This window comes from Eupeodes corollae, chromosome 3 (genome assembly GCF_945859685.1).
Source record: "Eupeodes corollae chromosome 3, idEupCoro1.1, whole genome shotgun sequence".
NCBI lineage: Eukaryota > Metazoa > Arthropoda > Insecta > Diptera > Syrphidae > Eupeodes > Eupeodes corollae.
In genome coordinates this window covers 13357032-13375328 of record NC_079149.1, presented here as the reverse complement: position 1 = coordinate 13375328, position 18297 = coordinate 13357032, and the positions used below count along the sequence as shown (strand labels likewise).

The following is an 18297-nucleotide window of genomic DNA, read 5'->3' as shown; positions in this document are numbered from 1 at the left end:
GGAACTTTCTTGTTATAACTTTTGACCGATCATGACCTGACATTTATGTCAAAGTGACACAATACGGTGCTAGTATCGCACTATAATGTTTCTGGTTGAAAAACTACATCTTCGGGCAAAATGTAATTCGGCGTTCAAATTAAATGTTCACTTTTAATATGTCAGCAACACAATATCAAAAAATGTGCAAAAACTTCATTTGTTACACTTTAATTTTCGAGTTATGTTTAATAATTTTACGGAAATACACTTTAATAGTATTTATAAGGTCTAAAAAGAAAAAGTTGTCTTTTAATTTTTTCGGCGAAACACTTCACAAAATGACAGTTGCAATATTGAATTGAAATGTCAGTTGCAAAATTAAGCCAAATAAACCTTTGATATATACGTTTCATATATTTCAAAAACTTACATACCCAGATTTATTATGAATTTGTATTGATACAATTTTTCTTCCGAATTCAATAAAAAACGTCATTAAAAATAAAGCAGACATTTGGTAATTTTATCTTCTTCCAATCACACTTAAAATGCTGATTCTGTTCCATTTTCACCTTTTTTAATTGCATTTATCTAGTTTAGTGCGTAGTGTGCCCAAGGCCTTACATGTCAAACAGCTTGATGATTGGAAAACATTAACAAATTTTGGTCAGTTTATATTTCAAGTACCTCTCAAAATGTCTACCAAAATGTTTTGTGTTTTGCTGTCAAAACTCTCAGAATAATAATTCAGGATTGGATCGAATATGGTTCGATTTTTTACGTATTCTCTATACCTATCACAATTTAAAAAATAAGAAACTCAATGCAAAACTAATTTGTCAATATTTGCTTTTGTTAAAACTTTCCTGTCATAATTTTTAACCGATTATAATCTGATTTTTATAAATGACAAAGTGCCACAATATGGTGCTGGTATCGCAATAAAATGTAGCTGTTTAAAAGACTTCGTGTTCGACCAAGAATAATTGGAACGCCAACAAACCCAATGCGATCCAGCCTTAAAATTCAATGTATATACTTTTCATATGTCAGCAAAACAATGTCAAAAAAAGTTTAAAGCTTACAAAATCCAGGTTTAACTATAGTTTTATTTACTACTCTTCAATTGTCAAGTTTTTCTATATAATTTGTCAAATGACAGTTGCAATATTCAATTGAAATGTCAGTCGCAAAATAACCACACAATATAAGAAACTGTAATAGGTAAATTTCTGAATTTGTTACAAGTTTTTGAAAGGTCAATCAAAAATATCTTATACGACAAAGTAGACATTTTGTAATCGTATTGAATTAATTTAGAAAAATTATTTTTATTTTATTTTGTAAAAAACTGATTGAATACTATTAATGGACTGCAATTTCGAGCATTAAATGATTTATCAATAACAAGTGTTGTGATTGTCAATTGATAGTTGATCAATATGGTTTTTTTCGTTTGTAACCGCGTTAGTTAAAAATAATCTATAAATTATAAACGCATCCCAGTGTCATTTCTTTAATATTATAAAAACTCTAACCAATAATTAGCTAGTAAAATATGAAACTTTGACGTTTACCAACTATCAATTTATAGTTGACACTCCAAGTTAGAGTGATTTACAATGTTGTCAAGTTTTGGTGAGTTAATTATAAAGTTTTATGGTGGAAACATTTGCCATTTGTAAAACGCTACTGTTTTTTGAGACTTTAAGTCTTAATGAAAATTCTTTTTAGCGAATAATCAAATCTATTATTGTATCGACAATCAAATCGAAATTGTCGTAATCGTCCATTCTCTTCACGTTAACTTGCCAAATGTATAATGAAGACAATCTATAAACATATTTAAACATTCTTGTAGATACAATCCAAGGTATAAGTATCTAAATATATAGAATTCATCTAAAGCAAAATGTTATTTTTAGATTCGCTATTTTTAATCAGCATCAGCGTATAAATTAAAACGAAGAAGAAAAAAGAAAACAAAATGGTTTAATTAAATTTATTTGCTCTATTCAAATTGACAAATTCAAAATATTTGCGGAATTTTTTGAATTTTTATAAAATATTTTAAATTAAGTAATAGCAAATTTTATGAGCCTAATTTAATGTTTAATGTGATTAATATGCGATAAGACACCATATACCTGTTTTGGAAAAACATTTGCATTTGTACCTAAGTAGGAATTTTAAAACAAAAACCTATATAGACAATAAAATACCCATAATAAATTGAATTAGTGCGTGTAGATCCACGTTAAGGTAGGTACCTACTTCACTCCTTTAGTTAAAAATCAATTAAAGATGTCTACCTATATTATGTCATGTTTTAAAAACTTCAATGGTCCACCACACTGACTTTACTTAAAACCTTCAATTGTGTAGATGTCAAATAAAAAGATAAATGTTTCAAAAATTGTATACAAACCTTTAATTGTAATTGTTTGTTTCTTTTGTAGATAATCCTCAAGAAATAATGAATGTTTAAAAGAAGGTAAAGATATATCCGTTGACTTAATTTTAATTTTCACACAACAATTCTCCACCAATTATACGACGTGCATACATATGTATATAGAAATCTAAGTATGTAGATATAGGTATAATAAAATTCACAGTTTATGATCCATAAACCATAGATAGGTAACTCATAATAGGTATTAACGATTTTGTCAGTTACTATAATAGGCAAAGCGCGCCCGGGGAATTGACATTTTGACACACGATGACAGTTGTTAATTTACTGTAATTGCTATTGGTATGACAGAATGCAGATATATCGCAAAAATTGTTAGCGATCCAATTAGTTAATGATGGCGGCCGACATATTTTTCAAAATAATGCGCGTTATACATGACAAAAAGGCAAGAAAACATAACATAACACAACATCACATCAGCAAATCACACGCGAATATACGAATATCATATATGATGTTTTTTTTTTGTTTTCTTTTATTTTATTGCACACTTTCAGATGACATTCTTTTAATATCAAACATGTTTACACCGAAACATTTTCTTCTAATCCAATTTGTTATTTTTATGTGCGTTTAGGCAGCACGACACATTTTTGTAAAATACCCCGTGAAATTCCTCGAACCGAATAAGATTTCACAGTTCACACACGGTGATAAATTTAACAGATAGGTTGGATGGTAGGTAGGTAAGGTAGTAGGTTTTATTCTATTAACTGTCACTAAGTTTTATTTTTTTTTATCGAATATGACATCCGAATAAAGTAAACTGACAGAATTTTGCTTCAATATCACGCCGAAAAAAAAATGGTGAGTTGAATGTTTTTTTTTTTAATATTTTTAATCACAACACTGCTTAAAATTGTAACCGTCCGTCATTATCAGAGGTCTCGCGCACAGCACTTAAACTTTTCGAGTTGAGCAGCGACTGTTGGATCGTTTGACAGTTGCGATGTTCCCGTTTGTTGGCGAGCCAACAGCATTCGTGTAGATAAATGGCTGATGCCATTTTTATTCACAACAATCATCCCTTCTCATTCACCATCGGACACTTTTTCAATACGTCAGAAAAGGACGGCTAGCTATTTTGGATTGTTTAGGTAGTTGTGTGTGAATGATAATGTGTTAGTGACTTAATGTTATGGGGCGTTGACATTTAAGAACCAGTTTTGCGGTATTTTATTGGGCGAATACCTCTCCATGCGTAGAAACGCCTCATTTTGTTGAGAGGTTTTCTGAATTATTATGAATAATTTGTGTATATGATGTGTTTGCCTTTTGAATTAACTACGGACTTTATTTTTAAAAAAAATAAAAGGCGGGACTTAAAGCGGTCTTTTTAAATAACAGGTATGAGGTATGGTATGTAATGCAGGGAAGCTTTTGTGCATACAGCAGAAAGTATATGTACCGAAGAGAGGGAAGTTTATTGATTTTTTAAAGGCAAAGGAAAGGCAAGGACTTGCGTGTATGATAATTTAATGAAATAAAAATGCACTCCATTTCGAAATGCAAGTTGAGAAGGAGTAAACGAATATGACAGCATTAGGACACAATTAGGTGCGTTAGACATTCTTTGTTGGAAAATTGAATATTTTTTTTTTGAGTATATGACATTTCAGTATTTATCTATTTAAGTGTAGGTAGATGGATGCTTATAATTTCCTACATAATTGCTCATGGAAAAGAGAAAAGGTAGTAGGTGGTTGAGTTTACTTTCTACCTAGATGGGAGGATAGGATTTTTAGTTTTAGGTAGGTAAGTTTCAAGGTAGGTCTATGATAATTTCTTAATCTATCTTCAACTACTTTCTAAGGTATGAATGTAAATTACATACAGTATACTGTATATACATATACAGTATTACAGCTAGTATAAACCCATCCTTAAAAACTATATTTCTAAAAACAATAAGGAATCTTAAATCATCTAGAATTGATGTCAATTTGACACTCTCAAGCTTTGGGTAGGTTAATATTTACATTACGTTAGAAAAGTATTTAAAAGGGAACAATATTGAATGACAATTCAATTTTAATAGACCTAACGATTTTGCAACCGATGAATATTGTCTCCCAGACTCGAAACTTATGCTAATATTTTATATATTATAGTATTTTTTTTATTTTGAGATGAACTATTCCATTTAGCATTAATTATTTTCCATTGGTCTGAACTTGAAATTTGAAACGTATCAAATATGTTTATTTTATCATTACACCAAGTACACATCAATTATAATTGCATTTTTTCTCAGAATTTAAATTAACTACCAGTCAAAAAACTGAATTAGCTAAAGCTAAAATTTAAGCTTATGTTTTAAATCAAAAGCTATATAAGTACCCAAATACTTAGGTTTTGTTAAGGAGCACACATTAGAACATTTAAAGACTTTGAGCTTATTTATAGTGCAGGTTGTAGAAATACTATTTTTTATTATTTCTGACTATTTGCCTGTATGTACTTACATACTTAATTCTTACTTTAAACCATTTTAAAACCTCTTAAAGTAAACTTTTTTACGAATTTGAGTTTTAATTGTAAATATCACGATATTTGAGAAGCTGTCACTCCAGAAACTGTCATATTTTTGACATTTGAAAAGAAAAAATACACAATGGCTGCGTTTAATCTCAGACAGATAGGGTATCCGGATATCTTGTTGTTAGTGTTTTACGTGTAAAATAACAGCTGATCAAAAACAGCTGAGATGTCAAATAAGGAATCCAAAGGTATCCAAAGGAAAGAACAGCTGATTCAACACATGGTTGAATTTCTGAACTTGAAAATTGATTTCAGTTTTTTGTATTTATTGGTAAACAAAAAAGTTTCAAAATGTTAGTTAAAGTTGTATTTGAGGATGTTCTGTACATAATGGACGATAGTTTAAAACCGGAGAAGTAAATTATTAAATTTATTATAGATTACAGATTAAGGTTATCTCTTATTTATTAAATTGTCATGCACCTATCAATTTATCATAGTCCGACAAATCAGTTGAATTATCCATTAAATGTTTTATCTTACAACAATTTTGAATTCGAAGCTTAAATGAGTCTCTGCTTTTTGTGAACAGCTGAAAGTTGTTTTTATTTTTTGACAGCTTTTCGACTCGTTCAACAAGGTATCTAAAAATCCACCTATCCAAGACGAGATTGAACGCAGTCTTGCAAGAAAAATTTCCTAGCTATGGTATTTCTCTATAAGGTGATCACAATACGACTATGCGAAGATCTTGTGATTTAACATCTTTAATTTTTTTCTTTGCAGGGCCTCCTGGAAGATTATCGAGACCTTAAAAGCTTATAATTCGTAAAATGATCGAATACTTAAAGTCGCAACTGTGACAATTGGTCAAGGTTAGTTTCAAAAAAAAGGCTATGGTGTTGCAGGCGCAATCGTAGCGGACATTTTTCTATGATGTTGTGTAATTACCAATAACTTCCTCTTGACAATGAATAAAAAATTAATTAATTTCTTAGAGAAAATACTCGTTTTTTTGTTTTGAAAATTGCTAAATGAAAGCTCTTACTGGTCAACACAGTAACATGACTTTTTTAACGCAGATTACGATGTCGTCTTCATACTGCAAAAAATCGTAATTGTATACCTAACCTTAATCAAAACATTCGGAAAGATCGAAGAAGGTATAGTTTTGAAAGTATTTTATTCATGACACTTTAATACCTATATTACAGACTTATAAAACAATTTAAATAAATAAATAAGGTGGCGCAACAGTCATTAGAGAGCTAAAGCCTAGTGATATGAAACTTCGAACGGCTAATTTGAGAAAGAACCTTTCATAACAAGAATTACTCTGGGAGGATATTTTAAAAATCCTTGCAAGAAGCGTCACAGTGACGTGAACTTATGGCCTCTAGCATGACAGTCCTACAAAAATTCAATAAAATAACATGAAAATTCTCAAAAACGTAACTTGTTGCAGCACCCATCAATGAAACAATACAATATGTTGCAAAATAAGTATTCGGACTTTAGTAATGGTTTATTTTTAAATTCAGGTCTTAAAGATTTAAAAAACACAAGAGTAGACAACATTTTTAATTTGAATGTAGTTTTTCTATATAAAGCGAAGATGTAATAAACAGGGCAAGGATTCTTATGTATTTTCATATTTTTCCCCCGTATAAATACAAGCATTCGAATTAGACAGTTTTGAGAATCATATAGTTTCCTTTAAAATCGCATTTATTTCGTTAGTGCATATTTTTGCATATTTTGTTATAAATACATATAAACGCATATTTCGGTTTTTAGTGCATATTATATTTAAGATTTAAGTGCGTACGAACCTTAATCATTTTATTTACAAAATCTATGAAAGTACGCATTTGGCAGCACCTAACAACATTTCTACTGTCATGGTTTCCAGTCTTTCAATTTGAACCTTCTTGCCTTTTCCTTCCATCAAAAAGCAAATTGGTTTTAATGGAAGATGATTTTAAAAAAGTAGATGCAGTTGAGGGTTCCAGTGGTTAAACCATTTTAAAGAAAACTGAAAATGTTTTAAACAAAATTGAAGGGTATTTTCAAATCCTGAACTTGAAGAGGTTTTAGGAAACTTGTCGGGTAGTAAAATACTGTAGTTCAAAAATGCTCCAATGGCATCGACTAAAGTTGAACGGACATTTTCAATGTTCAAAAGTTTTTTTTAAGCCAAATAGGCAGGTTTCTAATTTTGAAAATTTCAGAAAGTATTTTATTTAGTGTATGCCAACAAAATTTATACCGATGATTAGGCTTTGTATTTGTAAAATTTTAATTTAATGGTTTTTTGTTTTGTTTTACTCTGAAAGATTGTATGAATGATCTAATGTTTTGTTTTTGTATTGTTCTTTTGTGTCTAATAAAAGGCTGAATTCTGAATTTTTCCTTGGATTTTAGAATAATGAAACCTATTTTTTTTTAAGAAAATATTTTCATTTTTTAAGCGCATATTTTCAGATTTAAGGAGCATATTTTATGCACATATTTTGGAGTTTTAAGTGCATGAAAATCCTTGCCTTGGTAATAAACAATGCCCTTTGAACTTTTCTCGTTTCCGCTTCCCTTTATAATGTCGAGCCTTTCTTATGAAACAATATGAAATTAATTCCTTAATGGACCTTAACTTCACCTAACAATAACATGGTTTTTGATTGCAACCCGAAGCTTAAAAGCATATTGTAAAATTTCTAGGGACGATTGGGCATGTCCCAAAATACCATTAATGATGCTTATTAGGTACATATATGTATGTTATCTATGTTAACGTATATTGCGTTACCAATTAATTTTTAAAATTTCAATTTTGTATTGAAATTACAGGAATTTGAGCTTAATGCAATTTAGTACTTATAATAAATGCTTAAATATTATTTGTATATTTTTATTTGTTCCTGGTTAAAACATTTTGAAGGTCCCATGTGTCTAAAGTGTAGACTAAACGTTAATTTCGGTTTTTTAAAACACAAAATGTATCTTCTTTTTTGAGTAATGTTTTCTTCTTATTTAGGTGATGCCAAGTTTTTTCATTTACTTGAAGACAATCAAAAAACGCGATTTTTTAGTTAATGATGCAAAGTTATTATCTTATAAAAGAATTTTTTTAATTGTTGAATTTTTTCTATTCAATTAATATTCACAAATATTCAATATTCAAAAATAATCAAAGGCGTTTTGTACAATATAGGAGATTTGGGGATATGACAGCCTTCAAATAATAAAGCGATGTGTTCCAAATTGACTGTAAAGATCTTATAGGGCCGAAAGCAAGGGCGGACCCAGACTTTAATTCAGGTGGAGAGGTCACACGCTTAACATATAGACGAGTTTCTACTCACCTCTTAAAAATGTTCTTTAATGTTCTGCATAGGAGGCTAACAAAATTTAAATAACGTAATGTGTATCTTAACCTTGAATGTACACATTTTAAGGACTTAAGTGACAACTTTAGTTATTAACTTATTTTAGAACGCTGTTGTCCAGCAAGGTATATATAGGCTAACTATTTAATTTGGTCGACTCTCAACAAATAAAAGCAAACATTTTTCCAAATATGCCATATAAATATTTAAGAGCAAAAAACAATACCTTAGAGGGTTTTTATTAATTGTCTGGCTTTTTTTGACGTAGATTTTTTGGACTCAATTTTCGGGAGGGTATTTTTACTATCGCTATTAGCCTACTTACTTGTAGATTGGAGCTGGTGCTAGAAAATATTTTGATCTTAAACGAGTTAACAAAACTTAAAAATTGTGGAGAGAAAAATGTTAGTTGGTTAGTTTTTAATTTCTTCAAAAAAGTTTGTTTTAAAATATTTCCTATATTTTAAGATTTAAAAATGTACATACCTGGACAATAAGTTTTTCTCAAAAATTTAAATGCCATTTTATTTTTCAAAAAACCGAGCTTAACTTATTTTTTTGAAAAACAGAGCAGTTTTTTTAAAGTAATGTTTGTATATACAATTTTGAAATTATGTCTTTAGGATATGTTTGGTATGCAGTTATTTATTTTAGATTAAACATTTTATTTCTTAAAATCCAAATAAAAACAATAAGATGAAAAAAAATATGTGACAAAAATATTTTTATAAAAAATAGAGTTATTAAAATGGGTGGGTTGACCCTTAAAAGAAAATTTAAAAAAGAAAGTTAAAATATCATACATTTAATGCATACAGAAATTAAATTAAATTGAAGTTAAACATTTCAAGAAAACATCAGGTAGATCCATTTACAAAAAATTCAATACCTTCATTATCAAGACTAAGGAGCCAATATTTAACTTGTTTTATAAATAACAAATGAGAAGTTTGCATCCTGATAGAATGGGGAAGTCTATTAAATATCCGACATGAGGAAACATTATAAAAATTTCTAAAAGCGGTTGTTCGATATAGCGGTATAGAAACTTGGTTTAAAAAATTTCCACGTAAAATATAATTATCAATTATTCTAAAATTAAGATTACCTGATCTCTTAAAGAAAATTTTTAGAACTTTATAACAATACAAATGTCTCACTGAAAGAATTTTCAAATCTCTAAAAAGTGGAAAACTAGGGTACAGGCGAGGCTTACCACATATTTTACTTTTTTGCAAAACTAATAAAGGTTGTATTTTGTTATAATATGAACCTCCCCAACAAGAAATGCCATATTCTAGTTTCGAATGAAAAATGCCATAATAAATTTTAAGTAGCAGTTTGGAAGAGCAAACTTTACGCAAAAAGAAGAAGTTTCTAAGAGTGCACCGAAAATATTGTCTAAGATTCTCTGTGTGGTTATAAAAACTCATTCTAGAATCAATTATTAATCCCAAATACTTGAATTCATCAACTATTTCTAATTTGAAGCATTTATCACTACAGCTCATGGAATCCGTAAATGTTGTGGAAGTAACCATAGGATTACAGGTGCAGTTAAAAAGCTTGAATTTTGGACACTCAGTAGCGTGGAAAAAGAGATCAGCATTAACAATCTTTCTGCCAGACAAACAGAAAAACATTATCTTGGTTTTAGAACTTATATACTCTGCAATCCAGATTCTTAACAAGCTGAGATCCCAATTTATATCCGATAAAAGATTCAGACAACTATCTGTACCATACGAAAAACCAACATCATCTGCAAAGGCTGTAAGAGAACCCTTAAAAGGCAAACTGAATAAAGAATTAATGTATACCAAAAAAAGTATTGGTCCTAAAACCGAACCTTGTGGAACTTCCAAATCGAATGTCTTTATATCACTCCTAACACCATCAAATTTCACTCTTTGGGCTCTTAAATTTAAATAAAATCTTAGCCAATCATTAATGAATCCTCGAAACCCAGCACTTTCAAGTTTGCTAACCAAAATTTCGTGATTAACCATGTCAAGGCTTTTGATATGTCAACAAACAATCCAGCTGTATTCTTTTTTCTATCAAGACTTACAAATATTTGAGAACATAAATGTAACAACGCATCTTCGGTTGATTTATTGCTTTGAAAACCAAATTGAACATCACTGAAAAATTTTTTTCTCTTTAAAAAGCTCACCATTCTATTTTTTACAGCTTTTTGAAAAATCTTACTTATCGAAAGCAAGAGTGATATAGGCCTATAGTTACCCAGATCATTAGTTGCTCCTTTCTTGAAAAGTGGCAAGATATTGGCATTGGCACATTTAAGAGCTACCGGATATACTCCAGAAAAAATACTTTTATTAAAGATATGTGCCAAAACATCAATTATAAAACATGCTACATTTTTCAAACAAACATTTGAAATGCCATCATAACCAGAAGAGTTTGAAGTTTTTAAAGTGCCAATTAACTTTAGAATCTCTAAACTAGATATAGGCTCAAACACAAAACTTTGGCTTTGAGAAGGTTCAATACTAAATGGACTACAAAGTGTACAAGATGGGTGACTAGAACTAGCTTGAAGATTAAGTGAAATCGTTGAAAAGTATTCATTGAATGCATTAGCAATTGCAATTTTATCTGAGACCACACGACCATTAACATTGACAACAGATGGTTGTTTTTTGCACTGAGATTTATTAAGTATACTATTCACTATTTTCCATTCGTTTCTAATATTTCCTTCAGCTAGATTGAATTTGTTTTTAAAATAGTTATCACGACAAATAGGAATTTCCTTCTTTAATTCAGCACAAATTTTCTTATATTTAGTTTTTAAATTCTGACTGCTGTTGCGTTTTAAACACTTTTTTCTTAATTTGTTTTTATACTTCACTTTTTTAAGCAAACTATATGTAATCCACGATTTTAAACGCTTATTAGACTTTTTCGGAACAATATCAAAAGAAGCATCAGAAATGTATCTACAAAGAATATCAATAAAAATGTCATACGATTTGGAAGGATCACTCTCGGCAAAAACTTCTTCCCAAAACTCAAAAGACAAATTAGTTTTAAGCCTACTAAAATCGATACTTTTAAACAATTTTCGGGGACTAGAATCAGAACAAATACTTTCTTTCCCTATATCAACAAGAATTCCAGTCATGGAATGATCAGTTATTCTGAGGTCAAAAACACACTTTTCACAGCAACTGATTGAAGGAGCGAATCGGCCATAAATATGATCAAGACAAGTTCCAGATCTCGGTCTTGTTATCTCTTTAATAAACGAAACAAGTCCATGAGAAGCTAAAAAATCAAGATAAGTTGGCACGAACTCACTACTTTCTAAAGTAACGATATTCAAATCACCCACAATTAACAAATTATTTGATTTCTCACTATCCAAGAAAGTTGAAAATTCTTCCATAAAAACTGAACTGTTAGATATATGAAGTCTATACACCCAAAGAAAAATCTGTGTAAAATTAACTTAAATCGCGTGTTAACTTACCTATGCGCTAGCGCCCGTTTGAGCCTACTTATTTTTAAGGTAAATTGACTTATTTTGCTTACGTAAATCCAAACAACATCCTCATGCGTAAATTTGCCTTAGATCTATCATATTTTGTGTCTGATTTGCGAAGGTAACTTTTCCTTAAACTAGGATGATTTTACCCAATCCATTTACCTTATAACAGTGTAAGTTGCCTTAGTATATATCTACACTAGGGTATTTTTACCTTAGCAAGAGCTAAAAATACCTAAGTATTTAAGGTAATATAAAAAATGTTTGCCTTAAATTTAGGTAAATTTACGTAAGTTTGCTTAGGTAATTTTACCCTCCACTAGGGTGTTTTTTACCATGTTCTTACCTTAGCAAGAGGTAAAAATGCCTGAGTATTTAAGGTAATATACAAAATGTTTGCCTTAAATTTAGGTAAATTTAAGTCAGTCTGCTTAGGTAATTTTACCTTCCACTAGGGTGTTTTTTACCATGTTTTTACCTTAGCAAGAGGTAAAAATGCCTGAGTATTTAAGGTAATATACAAAATGTTTGCCTTAAATTTAGGTAAATTTACGTAAGTTTGCTAAGGTAATTTTACCCTCCACTAGGGTGTTTTTTACCATGTTCTTACCTTAGCAAGAGGTAAAAATGCCTGAGTATTTAAGGTAATATACAAAATGTTTGCCTTAAATTTAGGTAAATTTACGTAAGTTTGCTTAGGTAATTTTACCCTCCACTAGGGTGTTTTTTACCATGTTCTTACCTTAGCAAGAGGTAAAAATGCCTGAGTATTTAAGGTAATATACAAAATGTTTGCCTTAAATTTAGGTAAATTTACATAAGTTTGCTTAGGTAATTTTACCCTCCACTAGGGTGTTTTTTACCATGTTTTTACCTTAGCAAGAGGTAAAAATGCCTGAGTATTTAAGTTAGTACACCAATTTTTGAATACACTCTTTTCGTTTTTGGGTCAGGAGAATGTCGATATCATTATCAGCTTATACACATGTTAACGAGTATAAATAAAAAACTTACACATGAATTAAAGATTTGTTTTATTATTTTTAAGAATGGAGTATATCATTTATAAAAGTCTGCACCGATGGGATTATGTCCCCATCATCAATTTCAAACAAAAAAATTTGTATAAATGTCCACACTGAAAGACATTGTGGAGGATATTCAATATTTAAAACGTAAGTCATTTTTAAATAAAAGTCAATGCATTCCAAATATGATTGCATTTTATACTTCACGTTGTCTATCGCAACGTAAAAATCCTTAAAACTAAACTTTTCTCCCACAACAATTATGAGAGGCTGAAGTTTTACTTTTTGCTGGAGGCACTCCTCTCGCCTCTTGTCCAGAAAACTGTCTATGTCGGCTGCCTGCTTCACCTCCAGATTAAAAGCTGACACGGAATCATCGATAGTAAATTTTTTGGATTTTCCCTGGAACTTCCTGGCTGCCGGTGTCAAAACTCCGTGAAGAAGTTGGACATATCCCAGGTTGATGTTATCTGTAAGTAATGCAAAAAGTGAATTTTTGTTATATGGTTTGTATTAAAAGGTTGTTCGTTAAAAATAATTATATTTTGAATGGTTCTAAATCAGCGCCAAATGGTGTTAAAATGCTTCCCTATTTTTCAGATTTTTAAATCGATCGCTTTTAGTCACTTTTAGGGGTTAATTGATTAGCTTTAATGCTTAGCTTGATATTGTCTGTTGAACACAAGGTAGGTAATTGATTTAAAATGTAAGAAAAATGCTCAACTTAGGAAGGGAGACATTTATTTAAAATCAACTTAACTATAATATTATTTTTGAGCCAATTTTAATGAAGCCAATTGATGAAAATATTTTGTTTTCGAATCAAGATCTTTCAGGAAAGTTTAAATTTGAAAATATTTCTTTTTCTAAACAAGCCCAAATAAATGTATGTACCCCAGGTTAAGACAAGCGAGTTAAACTAGGTACTACTACTATCACTGTATTGATTTTATGAATGTATGAGCGACTTGTGACTCTGCTCATGTTCTCAACTAGTATTTTTGTTTAATTTTGTATGGAAACAAAATAGATAAATTGTAAAATATATTGGCAGGATAACTAGCAGCGAACTCGCAGACCAAGAAATCAGACAAATTGTTTTACTAGTCGACTCTTTGGTGCTAAGATGCACAAACACATTTTAAAAAAAACTACTTGTTCTTCTCGCCTGTCTTAACTTTGGGTTAAACAAATATTTTTGTGTCTTACGAATTTTTTTACTATAATGCCAAAGATGAGGCAAATAAACATCTTTCCCTGTGAGATTTTTCTTTCGTCTGGTTTCAAACTCTCTCGGTTTTTTAATATTTTATGTAAATTAGCCTTTATTCAATTTAAAATAGTCTAATATTTATATGTAGTTATAAAGCGATTATAGAGGATGAAAAATCTAAAAAAGTATTAATATCTACTTTTAAAAAACACTAATGATCACCCTATATGTATTTAGTAAAATAAATAACGTCAAAACTTACCCATATCAAGCATTCCCGAATCTAGTTTTATTCTGAAATCGTGTAGATACGTTTTCAGAAAGCTTGTTTTAATCCGTTCCGAAAAAAAATCTAGGGCGTGCCTACAAAAAATCTCCCATTTTTCAAATTGGAATGTTTTCCCAGGCTTCATGAATTTGTAGTCTATTTCAATCTGCAAAGAATTAAAAAAATATATATATGTAATTAGAAAAAGTTTTAGGATGTAGTCGAGTCAATAAAGCTGAAAAATGTAAAGGACTGAAAGTTTTTTAGTAGATAGGTATAATATGTTGTTCCGATTTAAATTTAAACAGCCTTATTTATTAGATTTCACTGATACTAGTTTCAAACTTGGAATAGTTAAAACGAGTAGAAGCGTTTACACCGCCCTTACGCCACATCAAACTAATTCCTGTTTATAAAATATTTCCCCACTTGTATTAGTTACGCCCAGCTTATGTCAAATTCTTGCATTGAAAAATTAAACAATCTAAAACTCTAGTTAAAAAAAACTCTAGTTAGTAAACAAATCTGACACAATCTATCATTTTTTTGTTTTAATTTGTGAAATGACAAAAAATTTAAATTCTTTATTTATGATTTTTTTTTGACAATAAGAACATTGTGCTACAAGAGTGCAAAGTCAGTGTTTCCAGTCATTTTGAATTTACATTGTAATTTATAAGAGACTTTGATGATTAATAACTTTTTTATTATTTAAGTTACATATATTATGTTTTTAGTGACGTACAAATTATAATGTTAATTATTTTTTGAAAAAATAAATATCAGTCCAAAATATAGTGCATTGTCTTCTACTTTGCTTGAATTTTTCAACACTATATAGACTTTGTATTATGACAAACCTCTTTTATAAAACTTAAGCTAGGCCCCGAGCTATAATTTTTTATTGGATTTTTAATTTCAACTTTAATGTTAAGAATTTTAACTTCGTTGAATATAGTTCATATTTAGTTTTTGCATAAAAACTTATGCAAGATGAACTGAATTTTTAAAAATTGCGTCTTGACAAGGTGCCTCACTCATTCAACTGATGAGTCCATGTTAGATCCACCGGGACGAAACGCCAATTTTTTGAAGGACTAAAGGCTACAAGCTATATTGAATAAATATCAGGATTTGATTTATTTTTTCAAAAAATAATTAACATTATAATTTGTACGTCACTAAAAACAAAAACCGCCTGAAAGTTATCTAATTGAAATAGTACTCACCTTGATCTACAACCAACATTTTTTAGATTTAATATAACTTAAATATTATAAAAGTTATTAACCATCAAAGTATCTTATAAAATACAATGTAAATTCAAAATGACTGGAAACACTGACTTTCCACATGTCTCATAGCTAACGGTAAATCTTTTATTGGATTTCATGGTCAAGAATGCATGATACAAGGTGTCTCCTATAAATATATGACAAAGTTTTTTTAAATTACCCCAACTTTAAGAACTGAGTTTTGGGTATTGGCTCCATATAACCTGCCCCAGTGTACGACGTCCCCAAAGTGTTATTTTCTTCGAATTACCCTAAAAATCCAATAATGTTTTCGATTTTTTATCAAAATATTAAAAACATTTCATTTTACAATGTCACTGGGAAATATTAGTTATTTTATTTTTCAAGATGACATTTCGATACTAAAACTTGCTAATAAATAAGGCTGAAAATGTTTTGTTATTGTATTTTTGAATTCAAACCCATATGGATTTAAATCTTTGCGAAAATGAAATAGGCTAATGTTTCAATATTACGTAAGTAATAATCCTAGTAAAATAAATCGATTTTGTTCATAAACTAATTCTTTCATCTAATTGAAGGAGCGTTACTTTTTAACTTACCAGTTCTTGTGCTTTTGAATATTTATAAAGAGGCCAGTCCAAAAAGATTTGTGATAGACCAGAGTCATTATTTTTGTCGATCATTTCTCTACGAAGTCTTACTGTCTGAACCCACTGTGGGAGAACGATTTCCCAATTCCGGTTGTGTTTTAGTTGGTTAAAAATGCTTAACAGCTCAACCTCGCTTAAAGAGTCTGTTAAAAATTATGTTCTTTATGATTTGTATTACTTCACATAAGAAAACACACACCTTTGTTTATATCTTCCTCGACAACATCCGCCTGAACTTTGGTTTTCTTCGCATTGGAAGTCGAAGGGCACTCATATACTCCTAATTTTTTCATTGCCCTTCTTTGTCCTCTATATCGGTCGTAAAGTTTGCCTTTTGGGGGACCTCTTTTCACTCCTGGAACATAGTAGGTTGCCTGTGTTGGAATCAACAGCTTTATGAGGAAAAAACTTGGAAATATGTAGTAAATTTTTTAATTACTTTTTGTTCAGTCGGAAAAATGCTAACAATTTGTTCTGCGAGCTTAGCACATCCCTTAACAGAAAGATTTTTGTTGTTTTCGGTGTAGTGTTGAATTATTTTTCGTACGACATTGGTTCGATCTTCAGGTTTTAAATTATTATTTTTCTTGTAGTTCGTAATTAAAGCTTTTCCCTGCTCAGTTTTGTTGAGTATGTCAAAAACCATAATCTAAAACACATTTAATTAAAACAGTTAGTTAAAACAGTTGTTGTTGTTCAAAAATTAAAATGAAAATTAACGGAATAAAGAATGGTCAAGTCTAATAGGCTGATATTCTAGTATGAAAAGTACAATAATAACAATAATAAAAACAGTTTATAGTTGCAATTACATAAGTTCCTGTAGTTGTTTTTAAAAACTATTTTCAGTTTGCCAAAAAATCAAAACAAACCATAAAAACGTTTTTTTTTTTTCATTTTTAGAGGACTTACATTAAGGGTATTAATGCAAACACACAAAACCCATAGAAACCTTAAAAACTGTAGAATTTTCCATCGGTAGAAATTAACTGTCAAAATTTGTATGACAAAAATATTCTGCAAAATATAGACTTTTATCTCTCAAATTTGAAGCAAAAATCGTAGGAAAAAAAAATAGATAAATTTTGTTTGTTTCTAATGTTTCCGCAAATATTTCTAATGAAGTGTTCATGTAAACCCTTTACGGAAATTTATATTTTTGTACAAAGTAGAAAATTATATCGTTACATGAATACCCTTATTATGACTATAGCACGCTTTAATCATCGGAATCAAGGAAATATAATTGAAATTACGAAGTTTTATGTGAAAAACTTTTTATACTTACATCACTTTCTGAAGCATTACTATTTGATGATGGACTATATGATGGACTACATGATGGACTATTAGTTTCACGAATCCAAGATGCTATTGATTGATTTGTTAAAGTACTCTGCGAACTCAGATTAAAAATACCCTTAAAAAGAGAACAGTAAAAAAAGAAAATTTTATTAAAATAATTTTAAATAGTACGATCAAAATCAAGACTTACGTTAGAACTTTGCCAGATGCCAAGTTTGTGTTCGAAAACAATTCTTGTATTAAAGTTGTCAAATCCTTCAAACAACTTATCCATGTGATGTTTCTGTATATATTTTAGACCTTCTACATTTATGTGTTTGCCTGTTAATATTATAAACATATACTTGCATAATAAGTATCAAATGGTTGGAAATAATAATTTTTATTAGTTTTACCTTTTAAAAAAGTATAAAGTTCGTCATATAAATTAAAGGATTTCAAGAGACTAGCTAGGTCATCATTTTGATTTCCTTGTGATATTTGGGGCGGTGAATTTAAAATACGATCATTTGTTTCTTGAAAATTTTGTGAATTCATATCAATAAGACTTAAACGTCCTGTTGAATCAATCACATAAACTGATGTTTGTTTGTTGATTATTAGTTCAGTATCATTGTTTAAATTTGAATCATTTTGCTCTGATGTAATATTTTCAATGGATACATTCGGTAAACTTGTAGCTTGATCAGGGTCTTGATGTTTGTTTAAATCATGTTCCGATTGTGAATTCAT

General features: G+C 29.7%; 1 protein-coding gene across 1 annotated transcript; it reads right to left on the bottom strand.

Annotated features, from left to right (window-relative positions):
• Window positions 1-12342: 12342 nt before the first annotated feature.
• On the bottom strand, window positions 12343-18297 carry LOC129949141 (uncharacterized). The gene is made up of 8 exons (XM_056060413.1): window positions 17961-18297; window positions 17756-17886; window positions 17549-17680; window positions 16700-16909; window positions 16460-16634; window positions 16210-16403; window positions 14346-14517; window positions 12343-13340 (listed from the first exon to the last, which is right to left on the bottom strand). Exons 1-8 carry the CDS (start codon window positions 18295-18297, stop codon window positions 12886-12888), a joined length of 1806 nt encoding a protein of 601 aa, XP_055916388.1. The 3' UTR covers window positions 12343-12885.